Source organism: Corapipo altera, unplaced genomic scaffold, assembly GCF_003945725.1.
Source record: "Corapipo altera isolate COAL_440 unplaced genomic scaffold, ASM394572v1 133, whole genome shotgun sequence".
NCBI lineage: Eukaryota > Metazoa > Chordata > Aves > Passeriformes > Pipridae > Corapipo > Corapipo altera.
Genome location: NW_020884939.1, coordinates 1,209,581 through 1,225,640, shown reverse-complemented (window position 1 = coordinate 1,225,640; position 16,060 = coordinate 1,209,581). Strand labels below are relative to the sequence as shown.

Sequence of the window (16,060 nt, the reverse complement as noted above, 5' to 3'; positions counted from 1 at the left end):
AGAAATCCTTTCTCATTTTTGATTTTTCAGGCAGTTTCAGACCTCCTATTGCAAAAACATGCTTTCAAACAAAGTTGTGTTGAAATGGTATTCTGCCCAGGATCGCTGGGGAAAGCTGTGGGTTTTGAGCCTCAGCTGAGGGAAAGCTATCTAAGAAAGATCATGTGGAACAGAGAGGATGACTGGCAAGGAGAAATGGGTCAATTGAGAAGTGGTAAATGGAGGGTATGGCAAGTAGAGCCTTAAGTGTAGTTGGAAGACTTACGTGAGCTACTAGAAAGAAAATTTCAACCAGAGACTGAAGAGGAAACTTATAACGTTCTAAGCGCTCATAGAAAAGGGTGTCCAGGATGAGGGTGGGAAGCTCTGGGTGAAATGATTGCAGGCTCCTCTTGCAGCTGTAGTTTGCTACTCAACTTGCCAGTATTAGTTACTGTCAGTTCAGGATACAACATTCTCTGGTGAATTATTGTGTTTTCTGATATTCCTATGGCCGTGACAGGGAAAACAGTGCAAATAACCAAGGCAGGAGAACACAGGATTCCACACACCTGTGTGTGATTTCTAGCCTGTCTTGTGAGCTGAGTCAAGTGCTGCAAGAAATTGGGTCCTTAAGGATGGTTGTATTTTGGTAGCTACCCACCTGCTCTTAATCAAGCAGCACACAGCATGCCAGTCCTTCAGCTTTCCTCAGTGAGAACTACAGTGCTAAGAAGTCTTGAGGAGGCTTTTAGAAAGGATCTACCTGAGATGAACTAGTCATTTCTGGCTGGAAGGGAGAGGTAAGATTCTTGTTTTGTTATATTATTTTTAGTACAACTAGAGAAGAGAACGTATTGAGGAATTAGACTTTAACCAGAAATATTGCTTTCACTTCATTTTAAATTTAGTGTTTTGCTACAGTTAATCCACAGCAGAGGTAATTAGGTTGTGTTTTCCATAGTAGTACAGGTGAGGGATAATCAGCATCTCAGTTATTAACTTGGATACCCAGAAGACAATTTTTATGACTTTATGTATGTAGTCATAGATCCTGAAACTATTTAATTTCTTTGATGCACTGAAACTCTCCTCCATTTTCCTAATCTCAGTGGTGGCTTAAAGATGCTAAAATAATTTGGGTTAGGACTGAAATAGCATTCTTATTCATCTCTCTTGTTTTTCTCTGAGGAAAACATAATATTTTGATAAATGATCCTGTTTTGAATTTAAAATGTGACTTAAGAATAATGCTGCAAGGATCATGGAGTAGCACTAAATTTGTACCTGCATAGTTAGAATTTGAAAAGTTGAAATTTGAGTAACTTGAGTAGACACAGAACTTTCTGGTGATTCTAATGTTCCTCTGACTTGAGATTGTCTATGACGGTAAAATAAGAGTAAAAGGGAAATTCTTATGAAATGGTTGGTGTACAAAACCCGTGCTGGGATCTGGAAAAGTTTTTAGCACCGCAGCAGAGTATCACATCAGAATATGTTAATAGCTTTTTGAAAACATAAAATATTGATGATAATTTGAAAAATAATATTTCAAATATTATTATCTCTGAGAAATTGTGAAAACTAAAGGGGGAAGGGAGTAAAATTATGTAAGCACTAACTGAGACAAGCTGAAATATAGAGGAAGTCAACCAAGTGAAGGAAACCTGGGAAAATTTAGTCTTATACCCTTTCTGTCATTCACTGAGCAATAAAGCTGTTCATTTTTGAGTTTGAAATAACATTCTCATATGGCTATGCAGGGGGGCTGTGCAAATGAACTATATTAATTGATGTGTATGGATAAGACCTTGATACTTTTCATGTTTCTCGTTCATAAAGCAGAAACTTTAAAAAAAATGAAATTACGAAAAGCATATGTTTTCATCAGACACAGAGCATTTTTTAAGCTTTGCCTATAAGCTATAAAATCCTGTTAGGGGTTTGTTATTAATCCAAATGGATCTGGGCCCTTGTCCTGTGATTTGGTAATAAGCCATTTAAGCTAATGGTACAGTTTGTTCAGTAGGAGAGATAAATCACAGCTTCTCTCTTGAGATTATGGTAGTGTGTTAGTCAAAGCATAATGGTGGTGAATCAGTTAGGACTAGCAGCACATATAAAGTTAAAACAAAAAACCTGACAAAGGAAAAAATACAGAATTATACCATATGACATTTTAAAGGGAAACTTTTTGTATTTCTGGTTTGAAGTTAGCAGCACTCCTAACACTGAGTGATTAATTACCTGAATTGAGTAATAGCTACCTCATGAGAACACACAATATTTATTAACTTATTTATTACACCTTGATTCTCTTGTTTTCTTTTACATTAAACATCATTTGAGATTCATTGTAAGAGACAAAGGATTTAACAAACTTATTTGGGCATAGAAGGCTGCAGTAGCACTAAAATATGCTCCAGCAATAGCATGAAGATCAGATGTGTATTTGTTTTTAATGCTGCACGTGCAGTAGTTCCCATGAAGTGCCTTCAGAAAAAGAAATATCTCACAAGTTCTAATTGCTGATTTTTTTTTTTTTGGGGGGTGGAAAGGACATATGGTTATGAGGGGTTTTGTAAGGTGCTGTTCTCACCTCTCCCTCACAGGGATAATCAGAAACTGTCAGTCAGAAAGGAGCACCTTAACGTGTGGTAGTCGTTCGTTGTGTATGGCAGAACAGGTCAGTGCACACAGAGAGCAAAGTGGAACGTTTCTAATGAAACGTGGTGCAGTTGTACTTCTTTAAAAATTGAAGAAGTGGCATGCATTTTGATAATGGGATAATGGAGAGCCCCTACCCCAGCTCTCCTCTCTGATCACAGTCATTAGGATGCAGAATATTAAGAGCAGAGCAACTGGGCGTAACAGCCGACGTTCAACATCTGTCACGCTGGAGTCCATTAGTGTTCAATTGCATCCTATTGTTTCTGGATTATTCAACCTCACTTCATTGTCATTGCTTTTGCTAGGGATTAATCAGCTGTTTACAACTACACCAAGTTTTGAAGTCATAATGAAAACAATTGAGCTATAGTTCTAAATAAATATACAGTATTCAGTCTCTAATGAAAAAAGTTACTAATTTATGAATGCTGGTAACAATTTAATTAAGTTTGAAATCAATACAGATAATAAATCGTTGTGTGGCAGGTTTCCCCCCCCCCCTTTGTATATACATCATAAAATGATTGTTTGATATATCCTCCTAAGTTTATGTAGCTATGGTCTTAGTAGTGCAAGTACAATAAAAGAAAGATGTTTTGATTATGTGGGTGTATATAGGGTGGCTTCTCTATCATTACAATTGGTAGCAGAATTGATCCCTTACTGCCAGCAAGCAGATTTCTGTTTTTCACATACTCTTTTATTCTCATTACTTATTTAGTGATATTGCTAAAAAGACACTTCTAACTCACATAAAATGCACATATATGCTTTAATACAGTGTATTAAAAACAGTAGTTTTCAGACGATTTCTATACTTGCATGTTTTTGTGTGTGACTATCACAACCTATCTGTGTATTTTTGGAATCATTATTAGATAAATCCATAGCTACATTTCAACTGTTTAAGGATATTTCAGTGATTTCATGACACTGAATTTGCTGACAGGCAAATACACAATCCCCATTTTTCTCAAGATACAGTTCTGACTGCAATGTTGTGTACTTTATACAGTATTAAAATTGTGCTTGCTGAAGGGTTTCTAGTGGTTTGAGTTCACTTATTTTGGTACCATATGTGCAAAACATTATTCTTGGCTGTATATCATTAGGCTATTTCTCCTGTTTCATTAAAACAGTTGTTTCTTCTATCCTCAATACTTCACCAGAATTTTCACGTGCTTTAATGTACAAATGCTACAATGCACAGAGATTTTTTTTTTTTTTTCCCCCTGTGTTGCAACAGATTTATCCTTTGAAAAGATCTTTTGCTTAACTGCCCAGGGTCAGCCAGACACTACTCCAGATGGCAAGTTGTTAGGGCTGGACAGAATGGCTTTGGAAGACTTCTCACCAGATGAAGGCTGTAATGTTCAGATTTTACTGTTCTGGTTTTTTTCTTCCCTCCCTGTAGTTCCCAGGGTGGGAAGGTACTGGGATGGAAGCAGAGTGCCGCCTGCCCACCTGCTACCACCTGTTTGGCTTTTGCAGTTCCTATAAAGCCTCATCTTGTCCATACAACACAGTCATTGCTGGCCAGCAGGAGCCAAAGGAGAGATCTCTGTTAGGACGTTACATCTTCAGATCGCAACCGATCACCATTTTAAAATACTCTCCTAAACTGAACCAGAACTTCCCTCATTTGAAATAGTCTTTTGGAATCCTAGTTGGATTAAATGGATCATTTTCTTCAGTAACATACATTCTGAGAAGGGAGATTTCATTGTTTTCTCTCTACTTGAGATTAAAGAAATTAAAAGAATGAAAACATAAGATATTAACAATTCTTCATTCTTTCTTTAAATTATAAGAAACATTTTTGGACATTTCCAGAAGAACAAGAAGATTTTTTTTTTTTTTTTTTTTTTTTTAGGAAGCTAAGAAAAATATTTTGTCACTGAGATCTGGAAACAGATTCAAGAGGTATGCTGGCAGCTCAAAACAGTGCTTTCCTGACCACTTTCTAAATATCTAATTTTTACAAAGTAATCTCTGTGTGTGTGTGAAACTGAAGCTGCATCAAATATGAAAACCTGTAAATCCAGTCACTCGGATTCAGGTGTGGAATCAAACATGCAGTGCAGGAGTGGAGCTGGCTGTGTTGTGAAGTGCAGTTCGGAAAGGATGGAGAACGCTGCCAAGAGAAGACTGGCTGCCAACGCCCGGGAGAGACGACGGATGCAAGGACTGAACACGGCCTTTGATCGCTTGAGGAAAGTGGTCCCGCAGTGGGGTCAGGATAAGAAGCTGTCCAAGTACGAGACCCTGCAGATGGCCCTGAGTTATATCATGGCTCTCACCAGAATCCTTGCTGAAGCAGAAAGGTACAGTACTGAACGGGAATGGATTAGCCTGCACTGTGAGCACTTCCACCCCGAGAGCTACCACCATTACACGGGACAGAAACTGGCCGCGGACAGCGATCCGTACGCACAGCGGATATTCAGCTACCACCCGGAACACTTTCAAACAGCTAATTAGAACTCGTGCACTAAGAATATGCAGCAGATGTGTAATTTAATAATTAGCAAGAGTTAATCTGCTTGACTAAGGTAATACTGGCATTATAACAGCTCATTTTGTTCGCGTCTTATGCTAATTTGGTGAATTTGCTTTGAGAACTTCAAAATGCATTTAAGAAAATTGAATTTACTTAATGCTGGTGGAAAGTATACTTCTAATTTGAAATCTTTCTGACAATTGTTTCCTAGTTCATCTAGTTCATTTGATTTTTCCATTAAGTAAGTTTTTGGTGTTTTTTTTTTTTTACTGTGATGAATCATGACAGTATTTCTACAAATCATGGAACAAGTTGACCCATGGTGTAACTGAATGGAATAACACCAGAAATTAACTTTGTTCCATGTTTTTATTTTTATGTCATCTTTGAACTTATTCTTTGGTTTGTTTTCACAGGAATGGCTCCCATGGAAAAAGTTTTATAATGTATCGTTGTTCTAGTCCTCAGAGAACTAACTTTCTTAAACTTTGTAAGTTTGACATTATGGGTTCCAAGGTTGTGTAGGTTTGCTTTAATCCAATTTATGGTGTTTCTTGTATGCTCAAAAAAGAGCTAGTTTCAAGTCATGGAAAGAATGTTTTATTTTTAGTGGTTGTAAAAGCATGTGTGATTATATACCATAAATGAGAATGCTTGCGTGAAAATAATCTAAACTTTTAGATTTTTGTAGACTTTAAATGATTTTATTTTTTAATCCTGTGTTATCTGGAAACAATAACAGATTTTGTAAATCATAAATAAAGTGTTTTCTATGCTATGTCCTCACCATCTACCTGAAATTCCTGCTCTAGGAATTACTTACTAGTGTATTTCCTGCACCAAATGTTACACTGCTTCCATCACAGTCCTGGCAGTTTAATGTGCAGAAGAACCCTGCTGCCAAATGATACTTGCTTCCCAGTTACAGTAAGGAATGTGTTTTATGTACCCTCTGGAAAACAGCCTCAAAGATAAGAGCTTGGGAAAAAATGATGGAGCAGTTGAGTTCATTTCAGCCCCGGTAATGTGCTGAATGGCCTTTTGTTTGCTTGCTGCTTTCACTTGGGGGGCACTGAGGGGTCTGGGGAGAAAAGGCGGAAGAGGAAAGGAGGTTGGGAAGACGAAAAAAGGAGCAGGAGCAGACTGGCTGGGGAAGCAGATGTGTTTGTAGCAGGGTGGGGAGTCTGCAGGAGTTCAGCTGCTGATGCCTGTTGTGATGGCAGCAGGCTGAAGCTCAGGGGTCCTTCTGCTGGTGCTGCTGTGGGGAACTCCCTGAGATGAGTCCTGGCTGGTGTTAGCCACGAGAGAGAAGGAGAAAAGGAGCTGCTGTCCCACAACAGCTGTTGGTGGGTTTCCAGCAGGGAAGGCTGGCAGGTTCCCTGCTGGCTGCTGCCATGTCTTATATTTGAGAATTCTTTCAAATGACAAATTATTAGCTTTGATAGGAGCTATTTTTGACAATTAAGCAGCTTTCAGAGAAAACAAAAGCATCCATAGGAACTAAAGCCTGCTTTGGGGGAGAGGGCCTGTGCTGCAGGAGCAGTTACATACAGACACCTGACCTCACTGTCTGTCTTCTGCCAGAGCCCTTCCTGACGTTTTGCCCTTGGTCACTGTTGTGAGGCTTGGACACTTCCTGAGGTGGGAGTTGGATGGTTCCTGGTGTGGAAGCTGCTGGGACACTTTCAGGCCAGGTTAAACCTCTGTGGAAGAGACACTGTGTATTCTGAGCAACTCTCCTTTTAAACACTGACATTCAGGAATGTTTTTCTTATTGTATATTTAGCCTCTCTAAAAGCAGTGAATAGTGTTAATTATTAAAATGGGGGCCTTTGCTTTTTATGAATTACATTAGAGCTTTTTAGCAAACAGAAAGCAGATTCATCCTTGTAGGGGTATGAAGGCATGTTACTCATAGATACAATAGAATTAATTGTTGTTCATCATATAGTCAAGTTAGTACTGTTTGAATGTTATCAGTAAGTGACAAGTTGATGTACGTAATGGGAATGAATGCAATTCTTAAATAATTAAATGCTGTGCCATCTTACCCTAATTTATTAGCTGTAAACTTTAGGCAGACACTGTCTCACTTGCACTGCTGGGACAGTAGTGGGTTTTCCATACTGAAATGGGAATATGATACAAATAAATCATGTGATTATATGCCATGGAAAACTTGGATTGGTGAAAGATATCCTAAAGCTGAGGTGGGAAGGAGATCACAGTACAAAAGGATAAATACCAGAGTAGTGTTCAAGAACAAGACTGTGTTTGTCTCTACTGGCACATGATTCGTTTTTGTGGGACGTGACACTGCAGTTTATATGTAATTCAGGTAAAAGTACTTGACATCTATTTCTTTTCCAAGTTTGTTTCTTCCTCACGACATTTTAATTTACTGTCTACTGCATATGATGATAGATATAGTTAAAAAACCAAATTAGTATGCAGTGAATGGTTAAATGGTAGTAAGCTCACATAAAGAGGAACAAACCAACACAAACTATAAAATATCTGTGCTCACGTTACCAAAAATTGTTAAGAATTGAAACTGAAGCCCTAAAAAGTGCTGTAGTGCAGTACATAGATTGTGAACCCTTGTAAATCAGGTCATGGCATCAATCTCTACTGTTGAGCACTATAATAAGATTATCATTCCCATTCTCTTAGATTTTGTTGTGGTAGTGGGAGGTGAATGTTTATTGATAATATTAGTAATATTACTAGTGGGAAAATTGCGGTGGTGGTTTTTTTTTTTTAATATATATAATGCTGTAGTATTTTTGTTTCTTGGGAGGGTGCGTGTTTGAACTGTCAGTTGGTATTTCTGGTTTACTACAGTACAGAAGGCAGTAGAGTAAGTCCTTTGTAGTGTGTAGACAGCTGTCTGTCTATTGATCATCTGCCAAAGCTTTTTGGAGAGTGAATTGGGGTGGTGAGAAAGTTTTTAATCATTAAAAATCCTTTCAGAAGGCAGTCTGAAAAGCAGATAATGTCCATGTTGGTTGTGACTTCTCAGACTCAACAACTATTCAGGAAGTAATTAGTTTCTTTTGTAGATTTCCTTTACAAATACTTCAGTGACAGTTCATGAAATATAAACTTAACTGTTTAACTTGGATTTGATTATTGCTCCCAAATACTTGTTCCCCACTGACTGTTTGATGCTTGTCAGGTAGTGGCTGTGAGCCACCTTCTGTACTGGACTTTACTGGAATGGGCATTGGAAACCCCCTCCCCTTAAATAATTATTGCTTCTAATGAAGCAAAAGCTTAGGTGCTTAGAGCTGGGTGTGTTGTTAGTGACTGAGTTTTGTCTGCTCATGAATCCTGGTCCCACTGAACAGCAGTGCAAACCTGAAATGCTTCTATTTGTAGTATCAGTACTACACCTGACACATCTGTCCAGTTATCACTAATTCTAGAACCACGTTATTGTGAAAACATTGGGGATGAGAAATTCTTGCTTCATTAAGTATCTGTTTGTGTTCTACACGCATACATGTTTCACTGTTGAAATTCAGGATGAAATTCTAATGAACTTTTTGTGGGAAATTCACCTCTGTCCTTCTGAAAGGGTTTCTGCAGGGCTTTCTTTTTGAAGTAGCTATGGATACTCTGCTTCTCTGATTCTTTGAATCACGTCACCCTGTTTTTCCGTGCTCAGAGTTATTTTTGAGCTTGGAATTAGAGTGAGAGTTTTAACTGCAGTGACTTTTCAGTGGCTGAAAGCAGAATTAGCTTTCCCACATAGTAGCACATTCCCAAAATGTGTGTTAGTAACAAAAAGTCAGTGGCTGCTTCCTGTCTGAGTATTGAGATCTTTAGCAGATGTGTAGTAGCATGTCTTACAGCTTCCATTCATTCCAATTTTTTAGGCTTCTGTTTTCCATCTCACCATTTATAAGGTATTTAGGGCACAGCCCATCTCGTAATATACACACATACAGGGCAAAACTCAGCTCTTGACTGGAATTCCGAAATAACACCAAGAATTGGTGCTGCTGTACCAATTCTTAAAAGTAAAAAGGGGACCAACCTCCATTATAGACTTGTAAAGTCAATGACATGGCAACTTCTTAGGTATTTCTGTATTTAGCTGACTTTTTCTATCTTGTTAAGTAAACTTCCCTGGTGAAATCTTTGTGGAAGTCTCTCCTGTGATTGACCAGGCACAAGTTTTAAAAAAAATATTACATCCAGGCAAACTTTTGATTTGCCAAAGGAAACTTTTGCCTTTAGATACCCTTACACTTGGGATTCCAGTTATTTGAGCTAAGCAATATGGATGCAGTTTTCTGTGGTTCAAGAGTGAAACTTATCTAGATTTTTTAAAATAAGAGTTTGCAGAACATTTGCTTTTTGTTCTAAATATGTCTAAAAAAATGTTCAACTCTTCTATTTCTAGAAATGTCCAGGGTAAAAAAACCAAATGCGCTGAGGATAAAGACGTATTTATTCATGGAAGAAGCAGTCCAGTGTTTCCTCTACACAGATATCTTATAACAAACATTGATTTCACCTAGTACTTGTGAACTTATTAAAAAATGCTCTATATTTTTAACTTTAATTACATTCCATTAAATAGTGGCTTTCAAAACCCCAAACCAACCCCCTGTATAATATACAAATGTATTTTCTACCAAAGAGTACATTTTAGTATTGTCTACAAGTTTTTTCCTAATGTGTAGTCCAGTTTTCATTTGTACCGAAATTAGCATGCAAAATGTGTCCTATACAGGATTTGCTTAAAATATCTGCATATGTAACTCCAAGGAATAAGAAGTTAATTTTTGACTGGCTTCCTGCAGCCTGGGGTGCATAGTAATTTTTTTTTTTTTCTAAAATTTCAGATTGTCTTCAATATTTTTCCATTTCTTTAAAAAAACCATGATGCCTGCTACTAACAGACTGTGTGATCATAAAGATGCTTGTTTCTGAGCAGAATTCCCCCTGCTGTAAGTGGAGAACTCCACTTAAATTCACAGCACATACGGCCCAGGTTTTCTTTTTATTATGCAATAAATGGTTCTTTATGTTGGACTTGAAATATAAAGGCGTTAATAAAAGCAACTTGTGTTGCTTAGAGGAAGCAGCTGAGCTAAAATGGTCTTAGGAAGGTTTTCTCTGACCTGGCAGGCACAGAAGTACAGAGGAATCAGGTAAGAATGGAGAAATGTGGTTATGGGAAAGCAAAATCACAACCAGCAAATGTGTGGCACTCATCCTTTTTTTTGGTTCTGTTCTTCTGTATCTGGTACCCCTGAGAATACTTGTTCTTTCAACCTCAGGTGAAGAGGCTGAGGTTATCAGCAAAAGAAAGCATAATTTAAAACCAAAGGAAACTGATATCAAGAGTTGTTTAAAAAGGCAACAACTTTATTTTACAACTACCTGCTAGAAGCATGGCTAGTATATAACTTGACAGTACTTTATGATTTTCTTCTAAATAATGTAAAGTCTGATTTCATTAATCAGCTGTCACAGCAAAGTTCTGAGAACTTCAGACATTGTTGCACATTTTCACAATTATTCAAATGTGTGAACGACACAGTCTTGTATGCAACTTTGAAGCATTTATTTAAGTTTGGGTGAGATGAAGGGCGGGTGTTTTGTTTTTTCCTTTCATGTGTACTTTAAAACTGATATTAACATTTTTTCTTCCCAGTGAGGATGACTTTGGATCAAAAAATAAAAAATATCAACTTTAATCAAGAAAAGATATAAACCAGAATTTTAAAGCTCAAAGTGAACGTCTTTATATTGGAAATAATAAGGCAAATATCAATGACTCACTTCTCCAGTATTTTTTTTCAGTATAAATATTTTGTTAAGTCTGTAAATCATCTTGTTTGACAACATTTTCTAGAAAGTAATGCTTTTAAACCTGGTAGCATTAAGAACACAGTTCTTAAATGAATTCTTATTCCAGACGTGTTGGAAGTACCTACGATTACTGCGACCAGTTGGGACTGGCACTTGTTTACGTATTAAGATGAAGAACTGCAGACCTGGCTTTTCCTGTTTGAAGTGTGTGCTCTCATCTCCTCACACTGGCAGACGTGAGGCATTGGGAAGGGTTGTTCCACCTTCCAGATGAAAACAAGGAACTCAATGCAGCAGTTTTAAGGCAAGAGGTCCAATGATACCAGTGCAGCCCTCTGTGCTGCTGCAGGCTGGGTTGGCATCCATCTGGACCAAAATTTTAAAGCAAAGACAATACTTTCTGAATCTAGAATTGCAGTGCAAATGCTGTTATTTCTACTTGTTTCCAATATACTGTGCCTCTGATTGTATACAAAACCAGGACTTTGAGGAAAGGGGAAACTAAACAAACCTCAAGATTCTGAATCAGTAAACACTTGAGAGATTACAAACCTGACCATTTCTGTGTTGTACTGATACAGTACTATACTCCACACTGGGCTGGTTTCATGGACTTTTGGAAGTTAATAGCTAACAGTGACCTCAGTTGGAAGGTCTAGCATTGATTTTTGTTGCTGCAGTAGCCTACCCTGAGCCAGAGAATGAAATGCTGTGTTAGTGTGGAGTCAGATCCGTTCTTCAATAAACACCAGCAATGAGCAGCTGTGTTGGTCAGGAAGGAGCACAGTTGCACAGGCTCTGGCACAGCTTGACATAGTATGGGAAGGCAGTGCCATCCTTCACAAGCCCACAACTTAAACAACTCAGTGCTGTCTCTGCTACTTACACAAGCCTTTTTCCATTGGCTTTTCCACCACTTAACAACAAACATAATTTTTGTGTCTTTTTCTATCGAGTCTTCCTTGTGATGAGCATATCAATACTACTGACAGCATTTGACATCCATTCACATAAGCTGCCTGTACAGACTCGCTTTATGGGCTCAGTGTATGCAGAGGAAAAGTGTCCTGTAACAGTTAACTAACAAAATGTAATGACTACAGACCATTTGGGATCAGATTCTGATTTTGTTTCTATCAGATGCACTGGAAGTAATTCAAATTACTGACTTCTGCATTATGTAGGGAAATGTGATGGATTTTGATCCTTTTGCAAACACTGTCCAGGAGAGAATGTTCAGCTGACAGATTTTGGTGATCCGTTTTCTGTAGCCTAACTCTTGGTGAGATTTCTAAGGCCCCTTCTTGAATGACTAAGGCTTAATCCTCCTTACACAGATCTTTGGAAAAAGTCTTTGAGCAGTAGCTTCTCATCCTCCCACTTCCAGAGAACTGAATGGACATTTTAAAAAACATCATACCACTTAATCCTCAGCTTGTCAGTTCAGGTTGTAATGATGTGAGTTTGGAGACATTCCACTGAAATTGCAGAGAAAGGGGGATGAGATATGGTTTGCATATTTGCACTGTGCACTTTGTCTTTTAATTCGCACTGAGTTTTTGAGTGTGTTGTGAAATGTGAGAACCACTACTGCTGTCAGTCTGAGCAGTGTGATTCCAGCACTGGTAACCAGATATTTGCCAATACTAAGTACTAGTATTCCTTTCTTCTGTACTGTGTAAAGAACTCTGTTTCAAGTGATCACTCTTGTAGCTAGACTTGCCTAATAGGATAGATCCCAGGCAAAAAATGGAATCCCTAAGCCATCCTTAAAAAGTGAAGACAAGAGGAGCAGTAGATTCTCTATCTGAGAAAATCAGATCCACAGCGTATCTGAAGCTGGGCACCTCAGAACTGGAGTCACTCAGTGCATCACTTTGAATAGCTATTGCTTTTATTTTGTTTGCCAGGGAAGAGGTACAACATGGGCAACAACTGATATTTCTGCTTTCCCATGGAAGTATCTGGAGCTTGTTCTGTGCCTCAGGGTATGAATGTGTTTTGGCTTTCTGGTCTGTTCACTCTGGGGTGAATTGCTGAGATTTCTAACAAAAGCATGGGAGTTATAATGATGGTTTTGTTGTGTGGCGTTCACTCACAATACAAGAAATTCACATCCTCTAAACCCTTAGGGAACCAGTAGTTAGGGATAACAGCAGCTGTATTTGTGGGAAACCCAGTGAAAGATGCTCTCTATCTCAGTCTCTGGATATATCCAATATTCTTTTACTCTTAAGATAACTCCCCATTGTTTTCTTTGCATATGTAGTTTTTTTCAGTTAAAATTTTAAATTTGAAAAAACTCCAAACAGTCTAAAATGAAAGTATCTGTTAATTTCTTTTTCCATTTTTGTGACTTTGATCAGGACTTTGTTGTGTTCTGCAACCATGTTATAAATGGAAAGTAAGAAATGCTTAAAAACAATGTCCAGAGAAGAGGGTTAGCAGTAATTTAAAGATGCAGGAAAACATCTTAAACGTTCAGAGTATAAGAGCTGGGAGGTATTAATGCAACTGTGTAGATGCTAAATATATTTAAATATATTGACAACACTATCATTTAACACCTTCTGTCGAGCTTTCATTTATTTGCCTTATTTATTACTATTATTAGTTACAGTAGGGTTTTTTTTAGCTCTTTGCACATAACTGTTGCTAAACTTTTTAATTTTTGTGTATTAGCAGGATTTTCTGTCGTCATAGTAGACACTGCACTTGTGATCATTTCCTAAGTGATGGTAAAAGTTTACCAGATCATAATTCCTTTTCAGTTAGTTATAAAATGAGCTAGATGGCAGAGGCACATTAAAAATTAGGAAAAAGAGACAGGAACTTATAAGCTTGCTATCGTCTGTGTTAAAGACAGACGATCACTAACATGGTAAAGAAAAAAGTAGGAAGCACATCTGGAAAATAGTTTCAGCAATGGGCCCATGTTTCAGACAAAAGGAGTTTTCATTTTCTATGTTGGCACCTTATGCACATGCCCTGTACCTTATTTTATGACCCCTTACACTGTGAACGCATAATCCATGGAATACACACGCACACACACACAAATATAAATATTTAGGGTATACAACTGTACCTACATGAAACACTATATTTATCTAGTCTGAAGTTCAAAAATTCTAAGATAATCCCAAATCAGCATATTCTGTGGTAATAATCATATAAAAATGACTTACATCTTTCCCCTTTAACTTGTGCTTTGTGATTATTTGGCATGTTTTTTAGAATTACATTCAAAGTCCTGTTGTTTACCCTCATTAAGATTGCTGTTACTGTAATGTCAATGTTTTCACTGGCAGAATTCCAACTCATCAGCATCAATCCTTACCGTGGCAGCTACAGTGCAGTAGCTTTAATTCAAGAAGTAAAAGTGGTATTGGCTTTTAGGTGCTGAAAACTATGTTTACTATGTAATTCTTAGCAAACTACACAGTACTGAATTTATTGCACAACACTCCATACCACAATTATCCTGCATTAAAATAATATGCAAAAGTCTTGTATGATGTATTAGTTGCAACATTTGCAGCAGCAGTACACTTAATTATAAACAAGTTGCTTGTAAACCATTAGCATTTCACTTGTACCTCTTCTTTTTTTTTTATTATTTATTTTTTCACAGTTCTGATATCTCTGCGGGTGTAACTGGAACAAGTGTTTGTTTTTCAAAGTTCTTCACTCTCCACCAACTTTTGGGATGGGGATGAGAAGAGCAGAGAGCTCTCAGGAGTTGGGAAGGCAGGGAAGATGTCGAGTCCTTGGCTGGTGAGGTTTGCGTACCGGCTGCCACCGGGGCGGAGCTTGAGCGGTTGTGGAATTTGGCGGTGCCACTGAGCTGAAGCGACACAAGCAGAACGGGCTGTATCAACCTCTAATGCAGTTTGCAATGACACAACAAAAATCGAGACACGGACCCGAAAAGTTGCTGCCAACATCCTTGAGGAGAGCACAGCAGCGTTATTCTCTGTTTTAGGTCGTGTTCCTTCAAATATTATCGTCGATGTGGTTTACGTGTGGAGTATTTTTATTGAAGCCTGCGGATGGAATTCCATCCCTGTGCAATTCAATGGCAATGTTTATGTGGATTTCACCAAGTCCAAAATTTCATGATTGAATCTTTGGAGCCTTCTCCAAAGCTCTTGCAATCAAAACTGATAACACACCATAGCATGAACAGACAAACAAACTGGACAGGGCTCTTGGTCCTCTGGAGGGCTTTTTTTCCTGAAAATCTTTTGATGGCATTTAAATTCCCTGTATTATTGCTTTGAAATTCTGTAAGGAAGTGATTACAATTTTGATTGCCCTCTACTGCTTACAAGTAGTAACATGTTTCCTAGATTATTTTTTAAAATCATGAAATGTAATCCAAAGACACATACTCAGTAATTTAAAAGTAACATTCAACATGTTTCCATATGAACAAATACCGCTGAAACTTTGTAAGAATATTTAGTTATTATTATTATTATTAGCAGTTATCATTCCTAAAATGCTTCAGAAAAGGGATAATTATATTATCTTTGCCAGTATTTACCCATACAAAACCTCCAGGTCTGCATCCAAATCAGACAAATACGACTGTCAGCAGTTAAAATGAAAGGGTGGAAGTTCAGGCTTCAATACTCTGATAATCTACATCTGCAGGGGACTGCATTCTGCATGTTAAGCATTGACAGGAAATATCTTTCCATGCTGACTTGATACTGTCTATCTGGAAATACTTGAAAAAGGGACATGTGATTTTCTTTTTTTTTTTCTTGCAGCCCCCAATTTGTTTCTACTTGAACTCGTGTTATTTTTCTTTGTACATGGAATTGAAAATATCAGATTGCACTTACAATACCCCAAGCGCACCTATTCAAAATAGCACAGGGAAAAATCACTTCTGTCACTCACTTTGGGGTATGACTCGCATACTTTAGATAAGATAGTTGGAATTGGGAAGCATTTCTCACTTTTCTTCTTTTTCCTGTTTGTGCCTTAAATCCTTCACGTGAAAATTAAATTGATGCTTTTCAACATTTAGATATCTAAGGAATTGTTTTCGCTTTTATGTGACCCTTTTCT

At 37.7% G+C, this 16,060-nt stretch overlaps 2 protein-coding genes across 3 annotated transcripts in view; one reads left to right on the top strand and one right to left on the bottom strand.

Annotated features, from left to right (window-relative positions):
- Positions 1–4,512: 4,512 nt before the first annotated feature.
- ATOH7 (atonal bHLH transcription factor 7) lies at positions 4,513–5,931 on the top strand. Its single transcript, XM_027660954.1, has one exon. It carries the CDS (start codon positions 4,675–4,677, stop codon positions 5,128–5,130), a length of 456 nt encoding a protein of 151 aa, XP_027516755.1. The 5' UTR covers positions 4,513–4,674; the 3' UTR covers positions 5,131–5,931.
- Positions 5,932–14,583: 8,652 nt separating this feature from the next.
- Positions 14,584–16,060, bottom strand: part of MYPN (myopalladin) — a 62,313-nt gene continuing 60,836 nt past the window's right edge. For both annotated transcript variants that reach the window (XM_027660937.1, XM_027660936.1), the window contains one exon: positions 14,584–14,825. In XM_027660937.1, coding sequence (XP_027516738.1) covers positions 14,656–14,825 — 170 coding nt within the window. In that variant the 3' untranslated portion in view covers positions 14,584–14,655. The remainder of the gene's footprint in view (positions 14,826–16,060) is intronic.